This window comes from Eumetopias jubatus, unplaced genomic scaffold, assembly GCF_037043125.1.
Source record: "Eumetopias jubatus isolate StellerSeaLion01/CBP00866 unplaced genomic scaffold, mEumJub1_p1.0 scaffold_6, whole genome shotgun sequence".
NCBI lineage: Eukaryota > Metazoa > Chordata > Mammalia > Carnivora > Otariidae > Eumetopias > Eumetopias jubatus.
The window spans coordinates 51,782,238-51,805,146 of record NW_028274812.1 but is presented as its reverse complement, the minus strand read 5'-3'; the positions used below and the strand labels follow the sequence as shown (position 1 = coordinate 51,805,146).

General features: G+C 38.9%; 1 protein-coding gene across 1 annotated transcript in view; it reads right to left on the bottom strand.

The window, feature by feature from the left end:
* Positions 1 to 9,462: 9,462 nt before the first annotated feature.
* AK9 (adenylate kinase 9) overlaps positions 9,463 to 22,909 on the bottom strand; it is a 126,763-nt gene continuing 113,316 nt past the window's right edge. The window contains exons 32-40 of the mRNA XM_088024266.1: positions 21,701 to 21,902; positions 19,579 to 19,725; positions 19,254 to 19,474; positions 15,106 to 15,302; positions 13,871 to 14,040; positions 13,551 to 13,649; positions 11,366 to 11,468; positions 10,080 to 10,194; positions 9,463 to 9,665 (exon numbers count right to left, since the gene is read on the bottom strand). Coding sequence (XP_087880392.1) covers positions 9,463 to 9,665; positions 10,080 to 10,194; positions 11,366 to 11,468; positions 13,551 to 13,649; positions 13,871 to 14,040; positions 15,106 to 15,302; positions 19,254 to 19,474; positions 19,579 to 19,725; positions 21,701 to 21,902 — 1,457 coding nt within the window. The remainder of the gene's footprint in view (positions 9,666 to 10,079; positions 10,195 to 11,365; positions 11,469 to 13,550; positions 13,650 to 13,870; positions 14,041 to 15,105; positions 15,303 to 19,253; positions 19,475 to 19,578; positions 19,726 to 21,700; positions 21,903 to 22,909) is intronic.

Sequence of the window (22,909 nt, the reverse complement as noted above, 5' to 3'; positions counted from 1 at the left end):
ACTTCTCTCTCCAACTATTTCAGCATTTTCACTCTCTCAATTTGTGATTCACCAATACCTAATTGCTTATACAGATCTTCCTCCACTTACAATGGCGGTGTGTCGTGATAAAACCATAGTAATTTGAAAATATCATAAATTAAAAATATTGTAAATCATTTAATACACTAACACCTACTGAACGTAATAGTTTAGCCTAGCCTACCTTAAACATGCTCAGAACACGGACATTGGCCTGCAGTTGAGCAAAACCATCTAACACAAAACCTATTTTGTGAATGTTGTGAATGTTGATTATCTCCTGTAATTTATTGAATACTGTACTGAAAGTGAAAAACGGAATGGCTGTCTGAGTACAGAGTGGTTGTAAGTGTATGGGTTGTTTACCCTCATCATGATCCTGTGGCTGACTGGGAGCTGCAGCTTGCTCCCACTGACCAGCATCACAAGAGGGCATCCTGCTGCATGCATATCACTACTAGCCTGACAAATGATCAAAATTCAAAATTTAAAGTACAGTTTCTGCTGAATGTGTATTGCTTTTGGCATCATTGTAAAATCGAAAAATTCTTAGTCAAACTGATGTAAGTCAGGGACCATCTGTAATTTATTCCTCCCAAGACACACTTCCAGATCTCCAGCATGCCATTTATTAGCCTCCAAGATTTTTCATTTATTTATTTTTAAGATTTTTATTTATTTGAGAGAGAGCCAGAGAGAGAACATGAGCAGAGGGGAGGGGCAGAGGCAGAAGCAGACTCCCCACTAAGCAGGGAGCCCAATGTGGGGCTCGATCCCAGGACCCTGAGATCATGACCTGAGCCGAAGGCAGAAGCCTAACCGGCTGAGCCACCCAGGTGCCCCAGCCTCCAAGATTTTGAAATTGAAGATGTAATTACCAGCCTGGCTCTTTTAAAATTTTACTAGTTTGTATTAAATTAGCCCCTTCTCTGAGGTCTTCCCTTTGTCTTGAATTGCCTCTAAACCCTAGGAATTGTGGGGGTCCAAGTGAGATGGGGTGCCCTGCCTGACTTCTACATCAGCAGGAAGAGAAGTCAGTCTGAGGGGTCAGCTACCCCATTATTTCTCACTGCCACAGAACTGCAGGAAGAACATTGCTCCTACACAGGTCCTCAATCCAACAGCAGAAAATAACTCAGGGCCCAGTTAAGCCAGGCACTCCCACACCCTGTTTCAGTCACTACTCACTACAGCCCAAGCTCTGTGACCAGAGGTGGGTCTGGGGGATCTTTCTGCATCTGCCGCTCACCGCAGAGACAGTCCTTTCTTCAAGGCAATTTTGTTTAGGATCCGTGTTGGCTTTTCTCGAAATATTTATTGTTGTTGTTGTTCTCTTTGGTTATGGCCAGCTGTTTTACCTTCAGCTGATCTTCATAACTTTGAATCTTGCAGAACAGGTTTTGGGGTGCCAATTATTCAACAAAGATTTATTCAGTGCCTACTAAGTGCCAGGCTCTGTGTCAGGTGCTGGGGATACAGCAGCTAACAAGGCCCTCGCCCCCGTGAGCCTTACACTCTACTAAGAGGAGAAAGGACAAAAACGCAAGTAAACAGATCACGTAATTTCAGAAAGTGTTAAGCTTTATAATGATGATGAAGATTGGCAGGGAAAGTGAAGTGAGTAGGGTGACATTGAGCTGACATCTAAATGATGTGGAGGCAGCTTTGTGAAGATTTGGAATAAGAATGTTCCAGGTAAGGGAAAAGCAAGCATAAAGGCTCTGAGACTGGAAGTGAGTTTGCTACTTTTGAGGGACAGAAAGGCCTGTGGCTGGGAGCACAGTCAATGAGGGGGGAGGAGATTGGAAGTAAGTTTGCCAGATTTTGCAAATAAAAACATAGGACATCCAGCAAAACTTGAATTTCAGATAAACGATGAATAATATAGCATAGAGCATTCTTGTACTAAAAAAAGTATGTGATCATCTGAAATTCAGATTTAATTGAGCATCCTGTGTTTTATCTGACAATCTTCATTGGAAAGGATGTCTAATTCTGACAATATAGGAAGTTAAATTATGAAAGTCTTTTATGAAAATTATGAAAAACATTTCCGCTACAGGATAGCTAGAAATGACAGCACAAAGTGCGTAACAGAACTTAAAGGAAAGCAAGGGGCCAAAAAATAGAGGGAATTGAAATCAGAGTAGTAAACTAGGCTTGGAGCCATGGAAATCCTAAGCCATGGTGTTTAGTGAAACCAGAAGCTAGAGGCTTAGGTTTTAATGGGTAAACTGGGACCAGAAGACAATGCCTTTGATGTGTATGAGGTAGGGAGTAGGAACAGAAGCCCTGCTGCAGAAACCAGGCCCCTCAAAAGGGCTACAATCTCCATGAAAGGGTGGGCTAGAAAAAAAAAAAATCTGCCTCCTGGCAAAGGGAGAGAGCAAGATAACATCTCTCTCTTGGCCTTGGCTTCAGGTGAGGAGGAAAAGTCAACTCCAAAAATTTGTAACGATTCATAATTTTAAAAAGAACCACTACTAGGAAAGTCCTTCCAGAAGTTAAAATGTAATCAATGAAATTTAAAAATCAATGGATAATAGTTCAATAACGCTTATACATAACCACACACAAAACTCCATGGACAGATTAAATAGTTAAAGTTGATCTACCTAAAAGGTACATCTAAAAATATTGCCCATAAAGCTAGTCTGAAAAAAGGAGATAGAAAGTATGGAAGAGAGGTCAAGGGACACAGAGAACAGAATAAGAATGATTTGTCATGTAATCTAATTGGGATTCCAGATAGAAAGATTAGTGAGAATGAGAGAGAAACAATATTTAAAGATGCTGATGAGAATTTTCCCAAATTGGTGCAAAACACAAATCTACAGACTTGGAAAACAAATTCCAAGAAGGCTAAACAAACAAAAATTCACAACTAGGTATCTTGTAGTCAAAGTGCAGAACATCAAAGATAAAGAGATCTTAAAAGGATGTAGAAAGAAAATACTAATTACCTATCAAAGAAACCCAGTTAACTGACAGCTGACTTTTCGACAGCAATAGCAGAAGCAAGAAGTCTTCAGTGGAGTGATATTTTCAAAATTTACCTATTTCTTCCCCTTTTAAATAGACTTTATTTTTTAGAATAGTTTTAGGTTCACAGCAAGATTGAGCAGAAAGTACAGAGAGTTTCCACACACCCCCTGTCCCCAACATGCACGGCCTCTCCTACTGTAACCTCCAGCATCAGAGTGGTACATTTAGTACAGTTGATGAACCTACACAGACACATCATTATCACCCAAAGTCCATAGTTTACACTAGGGTTCACTTTCCATGTTGTACAGTTAATGTGTTTGGACAAATGTATAATGACATGAATCCACCATTATAGTATCCTATAGAATTGTTTCACTGCCCTAAAAATCTTCTGTGCTCTGACTATTCATCCTTCTTTCACTGCTAACTTCTGGAATCAATTGATCTTTTTACTGTCTCCATGTGCCTTTTCTGGAATATCATATAGTTGGAATCACATAGTATATGACCTTTTCAGATTGGCTTCTTTCACTTAGCAATATGCATTTAAGTTTCCTCCATGTCTTTCAATAGCTTGATAGTTCATTTCTTTTTAGTGGTGAATAATATTTCATTGTCTGGATGTACCACAGTTTATTTATACATTCACCTAATGAAGAACGTCTTGGTTGCTTCCAAGTCTTGGCAATTGCTCCTATAAGCATCTTTGCGCAGGTTTTTGTGTGGGCATAAGTTTTCACCTCTTTTGGGTAAATACCAAGGAGTGCTATTGCTGGTTCATATGGTAAGAGTATGTTTAGTTGTTTAGTTTTGTAATCAACTGCCAAGTTGTCTTCCAAAGTGACTGTAGCATTTTGCATTCCCACCAGCAATGATCAGAGTTCCTGTTATTCCACATCCTTACTAGCATTTGGTATTGTCAGTGTTCTGGATTTTGGCCATTCTAATAGGTGTGTATGGTACCTTGTTTTAATTTGCATTTCCCTAATGACATTATATCGAGCACCTTTTCACGTGCATATTTCCATCTGCATCTCTTCTTTGGTGAATTGTCTGTGCAGGTCTGTTACTCATTTTTAGACTGGGTTATTCATTTTCTTATTATTGAGTTTTAAGAGTTCTCTGTGTATTTTGAATAACTGTCTTTAATCAGATATATATTTTTGCAAGTATTTTCTCCCAGGCTGAGGTTTGTCCTCTTACTATTTTGACAGGGTCTTGCAGAGCAGAAGTTTTTAATTTTAATGAAGTTTAATGAATTTTATCAATCATTTCTTTCATGGATCATGCCTTTGGTGTTGTATCTAAAAAGTCATTGCCATACTCAAGGCCATCTAGGTTCTCCCATGATGTCTTCTAGGGATTTTATAGTTTTGCATTTTACATTTTGATCTGTGATCCATTTTGAGGTGATTTTATGAAGGGTATAAAATCTGTGTCTAGATTCATTTTTTTTCCATGTGGATGTCCAGCACCATTTGTTGGAAGGACCATCTTTGCTCCTTTGTCAAAGATCAGTTGACTGTATCTAATTATGTGGCCTCTCTTTTCTGTTCCACTAATCTGTCTATTCTTTTGCCAAAATGACACTGTCTTGATTATTGTAGCCTTATAATAAATGTTGAAGTTGGGTGGTGTAAGTCCTCTGACTTTGTTCTTTTGTTTTATGCTGGCTATTCAATATTATGCTGGCTATTCTGGGTCTTTTGCCTCTCCATACAAACTTCAGAATTAGTTTGTTGGTATTCACAACATAACTTACCGGGATTTTGATTGGGATTGTGTTGAATATGCAGATCAAGTTGGGAGGACTGAGAGCTTGACAATATAGTCTTCGTATCTGTGGACATGGAATATCTCTCCTTTTAGTTAGTTCTTTGATTTCATTCAACAATTTTGAAGTTTTCCTCATATACATATGTATTTTGTTAGATTTATACCTAAGTATTTTGTTCGGGTGCTAATATAAATGGTATTGTGTTTTCAATTTCAAATTCCATTTGTTCATTGCTGGCATATATGAAAGTGATTGACTTTTATATAGTAACATTGTTTACTGTAACCTTGCTGTAATCACTTGTTAATTCCAGGGTTTTTTGGTTGATTCTTTGTATTTTCTACATAGATTATCATGTTGTCTGTGAACAAAGGCATTTTTATTTCTTCCTTCTCAATTAGTATAATTTTGCTTCCTTTTCTTGTACTACTGCATTAGTTAGGACTTCCAGTATGACGTTGAAAAAGAGTGGTGAGACAGAACATCTTTATTTTTGACCCTAGTGGGGAAGCTTCTAGTTTCTCACCATTAAGTATGGTATAAGCTTCAAGTTTTTGTAAATGATCTATCAAGTTGAAGCTCTCTTCTATTCCTAGTTCAGTGAGAGTTTCTATAATGAATGAGTGTTGGGATTTGTCAAATGCTTTTTCTGCATCTATTGATATGACCATGTAATTTTTCTTTAATCTGTGAATGTGGTGGATTACATTAACTGATTTTTGAATGTTGAACCAGCCTTGCATACCTGGGATAAATTTCACTTGGTTGTGGTGTATAAGTCTTTCTATACTTATTGGATTTGCTAATATTTTGCTTAGGGTTTTTACATCCATGTTCATGAGAGATATTGGTCTATAGTTTTCTTTTCTTGTAATGTCTTGGTCTAGTTTTGGTATTAGGGTATTAGGGTAGTTGTATCCCCATAGAATGAATTAGAAAGTATTCCCTCTGCTTCTATCTTCTGAAAGAGATTGATAGAAAAATAGAGATTTTGTAGAGAAATGGTATAATTTCTTCCTTAAATGTTTGATAGAATTTACCAGTGAACCATCTGGACCTGACACTTCCCATTTTTGAAGGTTATTATTTATTGATTCAATTTTTTAAATAGATATAGGCTTATTGAGATTGTCTATTTCTAATTTTTTATATCATAAAACTATCATAACAAACAAGGACAAAATCAAAACAGTTTTGGACAAACAAAAATTGAAAGCATTAACCCCCAACAAACCCCTACTATAGGAAGGAAAATAACCCTACAAGGAAAGTCTGAGATGTAAGGAGGACTGGTGACAGAGAGAAAAACAGCAAACATGGGGAAAATCTAAATAAACACTGATTATGAAAAGAAAATGTCTATTTTGGATAATAAATAAACTAGGTCTGAAATATTGAGTAAAATAGCATTTAAGATGGCAAGCTGGTGAATAGTATTAAGTGTTTTAAGGATAGAGGTATTGATTATCTTCAGACTAAGCATTCACGTTAAGAGTAGTGATAGCTACTCAGTGGGTAGAAATAGAGTGCATAACTTTGAAAACTTCAGAGGAGAAATGAAATTAAAAAGTCCTAGTCAATCCAAAAGAAAGAGGGAACAGATAAAAGAGAATGGAGAAGATGTTGAAAAGTGAGGCAGGACTAGATCATGCAAGGTGTTTTATGCTATATTAGCCAGAGTTCTCAAGATAAACAGAACGAATGGGATATATATATGTATATACACACACACAGAGATTTACATTTATTCCAAGGAATTGGCTTGATGATTATGGAGGTTGGGAAGTCTAAAATCTGCAGGCTTCAGACCCAGAAGAGTTGATAGTGCAAATGAAGTCTGAAGGCAGTCTGCAGGAAAATTGCCTTTACTCAAGGAGGTTGCACTTTTTGTTCTATTCAGGCCTTCGACTAATTAGATAAAGCCCACCCACATTATGGAGGTCAATTTTAGTCTCAGTCCACTGATTTACATTTGAATCTCATCCAAAAATACCCTTCAAGTTGACATATAAAATTAATCACACATCTGACAAGAGTAAAGTGTTTGGATCTTATTTTAACTGAAGAAGGAAGCCATTGGAAGATTTTAAAAAGAGAATGATGAAATCTGATTTATATATTTAAAGACTGCTCCAGGTGCTAGATGGAAAGTTGATCCTAGAGGAACATGGACAGAAGCATGGGAAGTAGGTGAGAGGAGTACAAGACGTGAGGAGAGCCCAGACTCATGGTATATTTTGGAGGTAATCTTTGACAGGACTTGCTGAGAGATGAGATGTGGGGAGTGAAGGAAAGAACACAATCCAGGTTCATCCCTAGGTTTGGGACCAAATCAGCTGAGTGTACAGCATTACCATGAACTAATCTGGGAGAAAACTGGAGAAAGAGAAACTGGGTGAATAACAAGTATGGGGTGGGAATATTAAATTTGAGATGTCAACTAGATAACCAAGTAAAGATATACAGTAAGCACATGTAGACAAGAGTCTGAAGTTCAGAGATGAGAACAGAATTTGGGATATTAATATTGGAGTTATCAGAGTATAGATTATAAATTCTTATAGGATCACTTACAGGTGAATATTGAAACAGAAGAGGCTATCCAGATTTTTTTCTCTTTCCCCTCCAAATTCAATCTCCACTCTTCTTCCCCATCTTTTGGCCCTGGAAGCTGCAAAGGCTTCAACAAAGCCCAGTACCTACTGGCTTCTGGGTGAATTGGGTCAATGGAGAACCCAGCAGGAGTTTGAAGAAAAGAGAGGGTCACAATCATCTAGCAACTAGAGGTTGGTAGAAGTCCTTTGACATTATGAAGGGAAGCAAAAACATCCTTGCAGGCTATGATGGTTGACTGATAACTGTAGCAGGCAGAAACTATAGTCCAAAGCTCATGACTTAAATGTATCTGAGGGGAATAGAAGAGTAATTGACATTGTTCTGTGCCAATAGGGCACCTTTATAGGGACAATACCCCCACTTTATAGAGATTTTACAAGACTAATTCAGTAGTGCTCCAGTTTCTAGGCCCTATATCTCCTGTATTTTGTAGAGGTGTTGTGTATCTGTTTACATTTTTATTTCTTACCCTAGACTGAGAGAGGTCCTTGTAAGTATATACATGCTTGTATAAACTGAGCAGTCTTCACCATGCCTGGCTCACATTTGGTAAATATACATGTTCGTTAACTCCTGGAATGTCTTTCACCCTCTGGTTAGAATCTCAATTCTTATTTTTTGTTTTGTTTAAACATATTTTGTTATGAAAATATATTATACAAAAATATATAGGACAGCCTTCTAGTTTTTAATTAACATTGTTGAAATTATAGGGTCAAAGACAACATGGATGAACGTGAAGGACATTATGCTAAGTGAAATAAGCCAGCCAGACAGAGAAAGACAAATACTGCATGGTATCATATATGTGTGGAATCTAAAAAACCAAAAAGGTCAAGCTCATTAGAAGCAGAGAGTAAGTAGAATGGTGGTTGCCAAGGGCTGAGCGGTAGGAGAAATGGGAGATATTGGCCAAAAGGTACAAACTTTCAATTATAATATGAATAAATTCTGAGGACCTAATGTACAATATGGTGGCTATAGTTGATAATACTGTATTGTATACTTAAATTTTGCTAACAGAGTGGCTCTCAAGGGTTCTCACTACACACACATAGAGACACACACTAACTATGTGAGGTGATGGATGGGTTAGTTAATTTGATTGTGGGACATATTTCACAATGCATACCTGTATCAAAATCACCATGTTGTACACTTTAAATATATGTAATTTTGTCAGTTATACCTCATTAAGCTGGAAAAAAACCCCTAAATCACTCATTTTGGAGATTAAACAACAAACATTCAGAGAAACTGAGATTTACCCAAGATCACACAGTTAGTAGTTGTATTTTTTATTTTTTGAAGAGCCAATCTTGCTATTTCATATTCTGTATTTCTTATACTGCTGTTGAAAAATTGATAATATTTTAAAAATCTCATTCAAATGCAATTTAGTGAGTTTTCCTCTAACATATATACCTCTGGATAATGTCATATGACAAGACTCCAGATTTCATCCTTTTCAAAACTCCAGGTGATTTCTAATTACAAAATAATGTATAAAGCTTGCTTCTTGAATATTTAAGAAAAATAAAAGAGGCAGCCATTTAGTTATCTCAATGCATTTATTTTGTTGGGAAAATGATAAAGTGTCTCAGGTTCATGAAGTTTACAAGCAACTCCTTACGTTGTAAGTGTAACCAAAGTTTCTATTTTATCTATATCAATGTTAATTTTGTTTCTGGAAGCTTTCTAACATTTACTAATTTTCTTTAACAGAGGCTGAAAATGTTAAAAAGGAAATTGAACAATAGATTAAGTAAAGTAAGTTACCTAAATATTCTAAATGGAATAACTATGTCGTTAAAGCATGAATGTATGAATGCAAATCATGAGTGCAAAGAGAGATACATTTTTAAATTATGTCAAGATGTATGCTTCCAGAAGTGCACCCTTTCTGGGCCGGTAGAGCTTTGAGTCCATTTGACGGCCGGCAGCCGAAGTGTATCGCTCAGAAGGGAAAAAGTACAGCAGACAGGGCCAGATTTTCAACCTGTTTCCTTCTAACCCTTTCGGAAAACTCTTGACGTCCTGGTTGCAGTTGCCCAAGCAAACTAGCCATTAACTGGGTCTATATTTCTAAGAGAGAGAAAGGTCTGTAATTTATGATCAAAGTCAATGGCTCTAAACTGAGGTTCCTTGTATTTTCTGGTCATCTTGGCACCCAGGTATGTGATGAGTTCACATCTCTCCATAAACTGCTCCAACTTCTTCTTATACTTCCTTCTTGTATATTCAGAACTTTTGGGATTGAAGGCTGTAGAAAATGTCACAGAACTGAATGTTTTCTGGTAGGTTAGTGACTCATTCAATTAAAAAGAAAGAGAACTATGCGTGTGAAAGGGTTGCACAGCTGTAGCTGAGAAGATACCGAAACCACAGGTGAGATCTGGGGGTTGCTCCATCTTAGACCGTAACTGCCTCTACTCACCTTCTCCGTGGTGTGGATCACTGAGAGCCGGTCATATTACTCATAGTCCTTGCTTTACTAGAAACTCAAATTTGTTATTTTCATTAAAATATTTGCTATTAACAATGATATTTCATTAAAATATTTGTAGTGCTACCAATGCAAGCAGCCGACTCAGCTCAACAATCCTATACATTTCTCATGTATACTACAAATAATGTTAAATTAGTTCTGAGTAGCATATCATTAAAGAAGACATACCTTTTAGGTGAAATGCTATATATAGCAGTGCAGATCTCTTTATACTTAAAAACGGGAATTTGGGCTTTAAGCATCCTGCCGCATTCATTGCTTTAATTAGTGAAGTTGCGATGCCCTGCAGGGGGGACAATGTAGAGCACATGTATATTTGAATTTAGCTTTTTTTCTTAGTGGCAAATAGTTAAAGAGGCTATTCTTTGGTGTTGGGGATGGGGCCTATAAGGTGGTTAAATGACCACTTAACCAATATGGAAAGGAACACAAAGTACTTTTGATTAGGAAGATTGAAAATTACAAATTGGCTGAATGTCAGGTGGCTAAAGATACATGGGCCTCATTACACAATCCTTTCTATTTTTATGTTTGACATTTTCCATAAAATATTAAAGACAAAAGAAGGGGTCCCTGGGCTTTGAGTTGTCTTGGCCCGTTTTCTACTTCCATTGCCAGAACTGGCCAGACTGCCTCTGCTGTCAGGACCCTTGACCACCTGGCAAGGAATTCCAGAGACCACAGTTGTCAGTCACCGCAGCAAAGATTCTGGAACCCTGTGTGGGCAAAGAAGAGGTGAGGCCCTCCTGATGAAACGTGGCCTTTTATGAGGCTGCTCACCTCTCTGGGTGAGCCTCATCTTGCCTTTTGATATTAAACCAGACCAAAGGCTCACCATCTAGGCAAGTTGAAAAAAATGAAGTGGTTAAGAATTTCTGAGAAAGGTATGAAACTGTGCCCTAGGCATTAATTTTATAGAAAAATTTAAAAGAGCTTTTAAAATAGTGGTTGATTACTGGTAAGTTTTATTTTGTTTAAAAAGAGTTATATTTAGATGATAAGATGTGACTTGAGTAGTATTTGGGGGCATTTGCCCCTAGATTTGGGGCAAAATATGACTTTGCCGGTTCAGTTGTGGTGGTATTGCCACTCGACACTTTTGAGCAGTGAATAAACCTCTCGGAGACTGAATCTGCACCTTTCAAATTTAAAAAGTTTTACAGACCCTGACATTCAAAATAAGAAATCTAACCACAAGTCAAATGTAAACAATTTCACAACAGTCTGCTTTCTCTTCACTTTATTGCAGATATTTGGAAATTAGAGAAGCAGGGGTTCTTCTCACTTCTTATTTTCCCAGCCATCCAAAACCAGAATAGGTTCAGAGTGGATTTGCAGCTTAAAATCAGAAAACTCTGCCTTGAATTTCAGTGTTACCAAAATAAAAATTATTGTTAAAAAAGAGATCATTGTACTCTACTAATGTATGTACACAGACAGTCATGTGACTGAACCTGTTCCAGATATCCAGGCAAAGGAAGACTCGTGAGATGGATGGGCTCCTTCAACGGGGGCAGTTTGTGCGGAAGCTTCTGGCTCCAGTACTTCTCTGGCAACCTGAGAACATAAAGATCATCAGATAGCTGCTCACAAATACACTCGCTGTGAATACACAGGAAAAGTGGATGTGTAAGAGACAACTAAGAGATAAAGTTCACCAGGCTGATTTTCTCCACTGGAGAGAATGTGACAAGTGAGAAGATGGGGACTGCTGGAGATCTGTGCCCTGCAACTTTGCCTGGCCCTCAGTGCTGCGCACTTTGCCTCACTTTTCTTGTTTTTCACAGCAACAATAGCCAACTTTGTTCTCATCCTCCTGACTCCCAGGGAACCCTCGACACAGATGCCGTGTTACATAGACAGAAGCCGTTCCAAGGGCACTTCCTCAACCAGTCACCACAAGCGGAGCTGCACACACTTCCTCTTTCCGTGGGGAGCTTACCTCCCCGTCAGAGCTGCCTCCGCCCTCTCCGCCTCTCCTCAGACTTTGGATCCCCTGCTCCCACCAGCCTCTCTAGAGTGATTTCTCTCTCTCCACTTTGGCATTTCCTTCTTTATTGGATCCTCCCCATTCATCTGCATTTAAATGTGCTCCTAGCTTCCTCATTGAAAAAAAAAAGGAAAAAGAAAAACAACCTTCGCTCCTTCCATCCTAAATCATTTATAGCAACTGGTGTCTTCTCTTTTTAAACTTCTTGAAACTGTGAGCTTCAGTAGAGATCACAAACTACCGCACAAATTCCATCCGATCTGATCAACATAGTATTTTTAGAAATGTAAATCAGTGATGAACATTAAAAAACAAAAACAGAAACAGAATAATTTGGTTTAAAAAGAAAAAGGAATCTGGTTTCCAACTTGTGAAACAGAAACATCTGGCAGTAGATAAGTAGCATCAGCTCTCCTTACCTGGGGCCTGCCCATTGGCTGGTCCGCAGAAGACCCCACCGTGCCCTGCACTCTCACACCCAGGCTGCTTCCCGCAGGTGCTTCACGCCCTCCACTGCTGTAGGTAACCTGTGTGTGTGTCACCTCTGGTGTCCTCATTTCCTCACCTCGCATCGAGAGTGTGGCACGCTGTAGTTACCTTCCACGCCCCTCACTCTACTGAAACCATTTTTGCCAGGATCACCGATGACCCGTTATAACCGAAATCTGACACACTTTTTAGGTCTTCTCTTGCTTGACCTCTAAACTGCATTTAGACTTGTTGGCCAACCCCCCACCCCCACCCAGCTCCCCTCCTCCCCACAGCCTCCTCAACCTGGCTCTCCTTCACTTCTATGTAGGTTCTTCTTTATCATTCTCCTTGCAAGCTCTTCTCCTCACATTTGTGTGTTGGCGTTTCTCAGGGTGTGGTCCTAAGCCCACTGCTTTCCCCACACTAGTCTTCATGGGTGACCTCAAACATGCTGTATGTTTTTGGACAAGATCATTCTACCAGCCTTAGCACTGGTATTCCTGCCTCCAATCCATTATCAACACTCCAGTGATGGTTTCTCTCCAAAGCGAATTTGAATATAATACGCAAAACCAGTTAATATATTCATACTGCCTTTTGGGTCAAGTTCAAATAATTTAGGGTGATTTTATCTGATCTTCACCCACTGGCCCTGCTCACCATCTCCAGCCTCACCTCTCAATCCTTTCCTTTTCTCTTCATCATGTCCAGCCACGCTGACTTTCTTGCAGTTCTGTTATTCCCCTGGGCCAGGTTTGTTTGTAGGTCTCTCTGCTTGGAACCCGTCCCTCTTTCCCTTCATCTACCCAACTCCCACTCCTCATTCAGGCCTTACCCCAACAGACAACTCAGCCAGACTTTTGGGCTACACATTACCAGAACTCCTGGCATTTCCCCACCCTAAGTGCCATCACATTCTGCTGTTAACAGGTATGTAGAGTCTAATGTACCTCAGAGCCTCAGGCCTTGGGACAGCATGAACCAGTTCTTAGTCATCATCATACATGTATGTATATGTGTGTATATGCATGTATGTATGCATAAGTATGTCTATACACACAAATATATTTATGCATGTACACACACACACACACACACACACACACACACACACACCCCAGCATGGTGCACTGAACATAGAAGATATTCAATATTGGTAACTTAGTGAAAGGTCTCACCTCAAAAATTTCTCGAGTTTTTCTCTAGTCTCACAAATATATATACGATCACGATATTCTAAAGCAAATTTAATGTTACCAGGTACAAGGGCCTCATATCTGAAAGACAAGAAAAAAAAAGATTGTATAATTAATACACAGCACTGTATAAATAAAATGTCAAAAATGTTTCATTTTCTACCTATGCAACTCAAGGAAGAGATAAAACATTTTCCAGTTAAATAATAGTGATCTTTTAACCCAAATGTTAAGATTGTTATAGGAACTGCCTATTCTGAGTAGAGATATCACCCTAACCTCCCCTGAGGGTGAGGACCTGCCTGTGGTTTCCATCCTGATAGGTCACTGGACAGTAGCCCTGCAGCTCCGCGCACTTGGGGAATCGGCTCTTCAGCTCTGACAGTGTCAGCCTTTTGGGGATCATGTCGGCAGGTGGTAGTGGATGAGGTGCTAACGGAGGCACATACAATTCTGGGTTCTCCAAAAATTTCTACAGGAAATGATTACAGCAATAAGACCATTTAAAACAGGAGTACTTTGCCAGTCAAAAACCCACGGGGGCTCTCCTGCTTTTCTGCATTTTCAGCAGCAACCCAGCTGAGAGCTACTCTCTGCTCTGCAGGGGCTCTTTCCCCAAGTGATGACATCCAAGGTCTCTCTCCTGATCTCTCGCACGGTTCACTCACTCCCTCACTAATTCACACAGAACATATTTATTGAGCTCGTGCTATGTGCCAGACACAGGGGAGTGCACGTCACTTGCTGATCTGTCTTCCAGCTCTGCAGTATAATGAACTAGTTGGGTGCTGTTTGGCAGGGGAGGTAACTCTCTAGCTTTAGTTAACACTGTAAAATGGAGAGGGCAGACCAGATGCATGATCTCTAATGTCACTTCTAGTTTTAAAATTCTGTGACTGCCATTTATATATGCAGGAAGAATTAAATGTCTCCTTAATAAAGTGATAAAAAAAATTCTACCTCTTTAGAGGAAAGTAAAATGTTCAGAGGCATCTGATGGTCTTCATCTATGAGCCTTTATCTTCACAAATTATAGATATAATATTAGAACAGATTTGTATTCTGTTGCCTTAAACAGAAATATAGTGTACAGATATACAGGGAACCCCAGTGATGAAAACATTTTAAAGCACAGGAGAGACATAGGTGAGATCTTTCTTCATTTCTACTGACTGTGACTTCCCTTCTGCACTGTGGGAGCTTAACCCCCTGGATGCCCAGCTGTGGGCTGAGTCCTGATGCTCAGCATCCCCTCCACTGGTAGGAAGCACTGCTGGGTTTCCCTACCTGTTAAGCTGAGGGCCCATCACTGACCCTGAACTTCCACTGTATGCCAAAATATATCTTGGGGTGCAGTCTCAGGACTGCCCTCCAAGTTGCCTCATTGGTTCTACTGTCATAGGTTCCAATAATGGGGCTCCTGGTCTCCAGTTCCTGGGTGTTTGTTCCCAGCTGTACTCACGCCTTCCTATTTGATGAATTCTGAGACAGGCATTTTCTTTCCCTAGTAAATACGTGAAGTTAGGAACAAACTTACGTTCAGATTTTCCTGAGAACTCATTTTGTAATAGTGCCCTCTGAACTCTGCTGCAAATTCCAATGAATCAGTTATAGAGCAATCAACTAGTTCATGTGATTCTGCCAGGCTGATAGGGCAGAACTGTCCAAATTCGCCCAGGCGAGAAATCAGTTCTTGAGGTGTGATACATAACTTGTCTATGCAGGCAGCTTTTCCTATGAGTAACAGATTAACTATTATTATTATATATTCCTTTTCAGAGAAAACACAGTGATTTTAGAAATTAAAATGATTTCAATTACACACACGATACAAATGCACATACATTGTAAAATTCCAAACAACAGAGTAAAAAGTAAGTTTCTCTTCACACCTTCATCCTCTCAATTCAACATCCCTCCTGAGAGTAATCACTGTTGATTTGTATCTTTTTCAGACTTTTTTCTATACACTTGCATATACACATTTATTTTTTGCACATAGCATGCTTATGCCACTATGCTGTAAACATTATTCTGCAACTTGCTTTTATCAGTTATTTATGGTCTTTGACATCTTTCCATATCAGCTTATATGATTTACCTAGTTCTTTTTAACTGATGCATAGTATTCCATTGCATAAATATGCATATACTTTACTTAGCCATTTATCTGTTCATGAATGTTTTGGTTGTTTTTAATCCTTATCTATTATAAATTATATCTGTTATAAACCATATGTGCGTGTGTGTGTGTGTGCGTGTGTGTGTGTGTGTGTGTGTGTATGCATGTCTGCATAGCTACTTAGACACACATATATAAATTTGCTACATATTCTAAATTTTTCTATGGGGTAGATTTCAAAAAGTGCAAATAGTTTGTTGACGTGATGTTACTGTACCCAGATGGCACACAAGAGAAGGGAAGAAATGTTTTTCCAAAAGTGACTAGGTTTACCCCAAGGAGTCTATTTTAAAAAGGAAGAGCCCAAGGTCCTTCAGTGAACAGGTTTGAGAGTTTTCTCCCCAATACTGCACTGGAATGGGGATTGCAAAGAAATAAAACATATTATAGAAAATGAAAAATTTTTTTCATACATCTTAGTTACAATGAGTAAATTTTGACCCTTAATATATTTTGTTAATGGTCCCTTTCATTAGTGAGAAGTTTTGCCTTTTAAAAACTATCATTATGCCTAGGAACGTCTTAAATTAACTATAAAATCTATGAATCATAAATCATAGCTTGTTATGTGACAAAGTAAACATATAAAATTGATCCTTAGGATTGGGGCAATGGTCTACAAGCCAAAGAATGGAGAGGATTGATGGCAACACTGGAAGCTAAGAGAAAGACATCGAACAGAGTCTCCCCTAGAGCCTTCGGAGAGAATATGGCTTTGGTAACACCTTGATTTTGCGTTTCTACACTCCAGAACTGTGAGAGAATAAATTTCTGTTGTTTAAGCCACCCAGTTTGTGGTACTTTCTCACAGCAGGCTTAGGAAACTAAAACAATTATGGAAGACTGTGACTTCTTTTTGGCACCCTTTCTTGCCTTCTCAGCTTGTTCACTTGATAAAACAAAGGTACCATGTTGGAAAGGACTATATGGGAAGGAACTCAAAGTGGTCTGTGGCCAACAGCTAGCAAGAAACTGAGGCCCTCAATCCAACAACCCTGAAGGAACGAAATCTTGTCAGCAATTCATGAATGAGTGTGGTAGTAGATTCTTTCCTAGTTGGGCCTTCAGATGAGACAATAATCCTAGACAATATCTTGATTAGGATTGTGAGAGTTCCTAAAGCAGAGAATCCAGCTAAACTTTGACTGGATTCCTGACCCACAGAAATTTTGTGTTTGTGTGTGTTTGGGGGGGTTATTTACACTGCTAAGTTTCGAAATAATTTGTTATGCAGCATAAACTAATATGCTATTCCATCTGTTGTTTATGACACAGATGAAAAAGCTAAGAAGCCCTAATATTCCTTCCCTACAAAGAACATTACACTATAATACTATAGTGCCATAATATTATTCTAAAGTGTTATAATGTACAGTACTATGCTATAATAATATGTTTCACTATTAGAGTATATAGTATTATATAGTGCTATAATATTATACTATATGGTACTACAGTATTACAATCCTAGCTGCTCTTTAGCTCAGATATGCTGAACCTCACAAATCCTGACACGTTTAGTGACAGGGTAATTTAGAATCACATGACTTCAAGTCCTAAAAGATACTCAAATATCTCTTCTTCTGTATTCTTGATGACATCTGGCAATGCCCATATATCTTAATCTGGAATGTGGCAGAATGAGAAGGAATCTCTTTAATCTTCTAGCCCTGACCTTGCTCCATCTCGTCAGTCAGAGTAAACTTTGGCCCCCTGATAGGAGAGGATCACTGGATAGCATACAAGGAAATGTGGAATGAAAACAAAACAAAACAAAAGTCAAAACTAAATTTAAACAATCAGGGACAGGTTAGATTATTAGGTGGAAGTTGAAGCAGAAGATCAATAAGGTCGACTTCAATAAGATCAAACTATTCAAGGCAGAGGCAAGTATATATGGAATAATGAAATGGATACCGTGGCACCTCATCCAGATTCCTCTTCAGGGCTGATGTAGCCATCCCTCAGATGCTGGGAGCATTAATGCTGATGGGTCACAGGTGCACTGGGAATTGCCCATCTGTCACAAGTTAACGCCCTCCCAGAGTGACCTGTGGTCAATGGCAGGCCAATGGAGTGATATAGAGCCTGGCTCCACCCCTCAGTTGGGAAATTCTGAAGGTCCATCCTAGCTCCAGGGCTTCCCTATCTGGATCTGCTGAGGCTTTTGTTTCCACCACATGGCAGGTCAGTTTCTCCCTCTGTCCAATTCTATTGTCCTCACTCCCCACAGCTGTATCTCCTGATTAACATACAGGAAGCCCAGTGCGTTTAAATTTCAGATTAACAATGAAGAGTTTTTAGTATAAGTATATCTCATGCAATGTTTGGGACATACTTACACTAAAAACTTATTTGTTATTTATCTGAAATTCAAATTTAACTGGGCATCCTATATTTTTGGTTGCTAAATCTGGCAACTCAAATCCTGAGAATACTTTCTGATAAAGCTTCGGCAGACAACTTTTAATCTTGTTTAAACTTGAGTCTGTTTCCAGGGAACTGAATCTAAGGTGTAGGGAGGGTGAAATAGGGTAACAGAAAGATGAAAGAGACAAGTTTTGCTTTCAAAGTCTGCCGTGGAGTCTTTTACAAGTGCGATGCTTTCCAAAACTTATTGCGAGTAGGTTTCTAAAAGCCCAATTCTTTCTTCCCTTGTACTCATCATGCCTTGTAATCCTCAGGTGAAAACAAATTCCCAGTCTGCAGACAAATGGGAACCAGAGATACTGGTTATGCCCAAATAATGAAGCAAATCAAGATTTAATGATGCAGAATCCTCACTGCCTTGTGTAGGATTCTATTAGTCACATTGTTCTCAAACCTCATTATATTTTCTCTGTCGTCCCATAGTTAAACAAAGTCACTAACCCGATGTCTGTGAGACCCCTATAGCTCAATTCTTTAGAGTCATCACTCTTTTTAGAGATATCAGATATAGATCACTTTCCTTCTATTTTATGTATTTTTAGATAAAAGTCAAGAAACTTATAGGAATATATAATCAAACATTTTCTTTCACGGTTTCCAAATATATATATTAAAAGACATTTTATGCTCAAGTTTAATTTTTTATAGATTCAGCACTTATGTAATACCATAATGAATATAAATACCAAAAATAACTTTAATTCTAGATTCATAAACAAAATTTTGCCAAGTGTCATCTCATAGAACACTACTCTCATATAACTAGCATTCTTGAAATTTAGCTTCTTACATGTCATTCCAAACATTATAAACTCTTCTAGTGAGAGGCTATGCATTATTTTTATGTGCTAGGTTCACATAGGAATTCAATAAATGATAGCTTGAGTAATGGCAGTCACTTATGAGAACAATATACTTGCCCACAATAATTGGATAGTACCATATACTTAAAAGACTGATTAAGATTGTGGGAACAAATGTTCAAATTGAATGAATCATGGTAAAATGAATCAGGCATATGTAGACTTTCAATTAACATTTTATTCTATTTTAACAATTTAATGTTTTCTTACCTGCTTTTATTCTTTCCAGGTATATCTGCATATGTTTATTCACCATTTGAACTTCCTTAATGACTTTATTCCACACCCACCATTTGCTGTGAAATCCATCAATCACATACCAGTTCTGATGCTGTTCTTGATAATATTTCCTAATCTCATCAATATTTTTACGGTATTTTGAGTTTTTGACAGCTGTAATCTGTGTGCTATTGTGCAGTGGATAAGGCAAACTAATAGAGAAACAGAATGAATGGAAAAAGCTGTTAAAAATGTACTTTTTTTCCTGGATGATTAAAGTTCATTCCTTTGTCGTTGCTTTCATCACATACATTACCTTTGTTCCTTTTTTTTTTCCAGGAACAATCTTTTGAAAATCTCCTTGGAAGGCACATCCAACTCAAAGATGACCATGGGGATGATTGACCTAGCTTCCAAGAGACTCACTTGATATTTAGTTACAGGGTAGCCATCGATGACAACACTAGCAAGGAGAAAGATGAAAATAATTCCAGATTTCTTTTCTCTCATATCTTCCTTCCTATCTTCTAGAACCAGTCTATCTCTTTAGGAATAGCCTCTTGCTCTTTCTTTTGTAACTTGACTTACCTTCTTTGCACTTTGCCCTCTTTATCTCTATATTTTTAACCTCATTCAGCCCAAGAACCAGATGTAGGGCAGCATACAGACAGACACAGCTCTGAATTCATAACACTTAGCATCACAGAGCTAGGCTTTGGCAGAACTCAAGAGGTAACACGCATTATACCTTGAACATTGTGTTATTCAATTGGTGCTTTTATTCTAAGCATGAAACAGTGGAAAGAATACAGGCTTCAGAGGCAGACAGACACAGATTTGCGACCTAGCTTGACCTCTCTGAGTCTCAGTTTTCAGTAAAATAGGGGAAATGATACTTAACCCTGAGAGTTGTCTTAAAGACTTATAGATCCGGTATGTAAAGCAACTAGAATAGGTCCTGGCACAATGAATAGTATCTTAGTAAGGGATTAAACCAATATGGGAAAACAATTGTGCTCTAAGCTTGCTTTTATAGTAAAGTTCTATGGGAAGGCTGGGGGGGTGGCGGTGAGGGGAGAGATGGGGAGTTGGTGAGAGGAGCCCTGTGATATCTGAGAGAGAATCATTCCATCAGGACCCATCATGCTTCTGAGCAGAAGTGACAGAGAATTTACGTTAGTCCCAGTCTGTGATAATGAGAGTATAACTATCAAACTGAGAGGAGGAATAAAGGGTATCCACACATTCCGAGAGGAGTGGCCCCCAAAGTCAGGAAACTCCCTCTGAGGAGGGAGCAAGCCAGGCCTGCTGGCTGATGGTCATCAGGAAGGGCTGGTTTAGAGGAAGTCACAGGATCCCCTTACTCAGTGCTCTCCAGCCAAGTGTCTAGGCACTAGTTCTAAGTTCCATGACAGAGAGGATTGTAAATTAATGCAGCCAGGCAAACCTAATAGACAACATTATGGGAGTGCTATGGTTGTGTTTTGGGGTTTTCAAAATAAAAAGTAGCTCAATTTCTTTGCTTGTGAAGGGTCGCTTGAGTGGCCCTCAAGTTTAGAAAAATTCAGGGTGATTGGCCAGTCACTGTTCTGGTATTAAGGTGAAATAAACCCCTTTCGACTCAAGGTTGTCTTCACAAAGATCCCTTGTGTGCAAAGCTGAATGCCAGGGAGGAGGTAACTCAATTTGTATAAGTCCCAGGGCCTTCTCTGGGGGAAAAATCTGACACCCCAGAATCTGCTCTTCATAACTGAAATTAGGAGAACTGTCCAAAGATTTAAGGACCAGTAGCAGGGAAGGGCTAAAAACCTCTTAATGTAATACAACCTTGAATAGATCAGTGGGATTCTAGGTCAGTGACCTGGGCTCAAGAGCAGGGCATTAGGTTGCACTGGCTTTTACAACTGGATGCGACCAGTGGCTGCATTGGGTGAGTAATGGTAGGGCAGAGGATTGTAAACTGAAGGGAAAGCTCAAGCATGGGGCCCTTAGGTCCAAATGTAGCATTAAGGGAGGGGCACTGCTACCTGTGCAGGGAGCTGGGCCAGTGAGAGACTATCTCCATTAGACCAATACCTTCTAGGGAAGAGGGGAGGGCCACTCCTTCATCATTCCATGGAGCAGTGAGAAGGTCTACTAGACGTTGGAAGTCACACTGGCCTCCTTTGCTGACAGGGTAAGCCCAGAGACTTTTGGACAACCCAGGGGTTGCTGCAACAAGTGAAGTGGTCGCTTGCTATTCTGCCATATAAGTGTTCAAGCCAAGTTTTAGCCTGACAGAAAATTAAAATATATAACTATGAATGTGCCTAAGGTTTGAGAAGTAGATCACACCCTCTACAAGAGCTTTAAAACTTGTTTGATATAAGTGTTTTAAATTCTGTTGGTAATTCTTAAAAGAATTCTTTAACTCCCTCCCCAGCCCCACACTCACTTACCCTGCAGTATTACATATGCTTTCCATCAGACAGATTTCTAAGGCTTGAATAGCCAGTTCATCAGGGGCTGTCATTCCTTTATGAAGATGCCAATTTAACATGAGTGCCAGCTCTGTGTCTGGTTGGCTGTTTAATACGTAATGCAAAGCTTCTCCTATTGACAAACGCTTTAAGCCATATTCATTTGAAATTTTTTGGGCAACTGAAAAACATTAAAATTTTAAACTTATTCCATTTCACAAATTCATTAGTTAACCTTCTTTCTTTTTTTTTTAAAGATTTTATTTATTTGAGAGAGAGAGCATGAGAGGGGGGAGGGTCAGAGGGAGAAGCAGACTCCCCGCTGAGCAGGGAGTCTGTGTGGACTCGATCCCGTGACTCCAGGATCATGACCTGAGCCGAAGGCAGTCGCTTAACCAACTGAGCCACCCAGGCGCCCTAAACTTATTTCTAATTTCTGGCTAATTGACATCCACAGTGAGCTAATCTTCACATTCCCCAAAGAAATTTTTAAAATTAAAATTGTTACATTTTATTAAATTACTACTGTCAAAGGTCAAGAATTTTTAATACTTCAAGTATGTGGCTGATGGATCTGGTTAATGAGCCAACTCTGTGGGTTCTTCTCATAACCAAACTAATATTTAAGTGTCTTCTTCCTTCTACGTGAGGTAAAAATTTTGAGAACTTTACATGGCATCCTATGTGTACTATTAATATTTGGTATTATGTCCAAAATAATAATCTAATGCTCCTGTGTCACTGGACTGGACTGTTTCCTAGTCTATCCATTTATGGACTCCATGCTGCAGTCAGAATAGCATACCCCTAAACAGTTAGATCTCAGCTAATCCTATATGAAATAATTTTTTAAAAGATTTTTAAAATAGATTTTTATTTATTTGTCAGAGAGAGAGAGAGAGAGCACAGCAGGGGGAGCGGCGGCAGAGCAGGCAGAGGGAGAAGCAGGCCCCCCGCCGAGCAGGGAGCCCAGTGTGGGGCTCGATCCCAGGACCCTGGGATCATAACCTGAGCCAAAGGCAGATGCTTAACGACCGAGCCACCCAGGTGCCCCCTATATGAAATAATTTTTAAAAATTATAATGGGTGTACCTGACATTTTATTTTTTAATCTTTAAAAAATGTTTTATTTATTTATTTATTTGAATGAGAGAGAGAATATGCACAAGCAAGGGGAGAGGCAGAGGG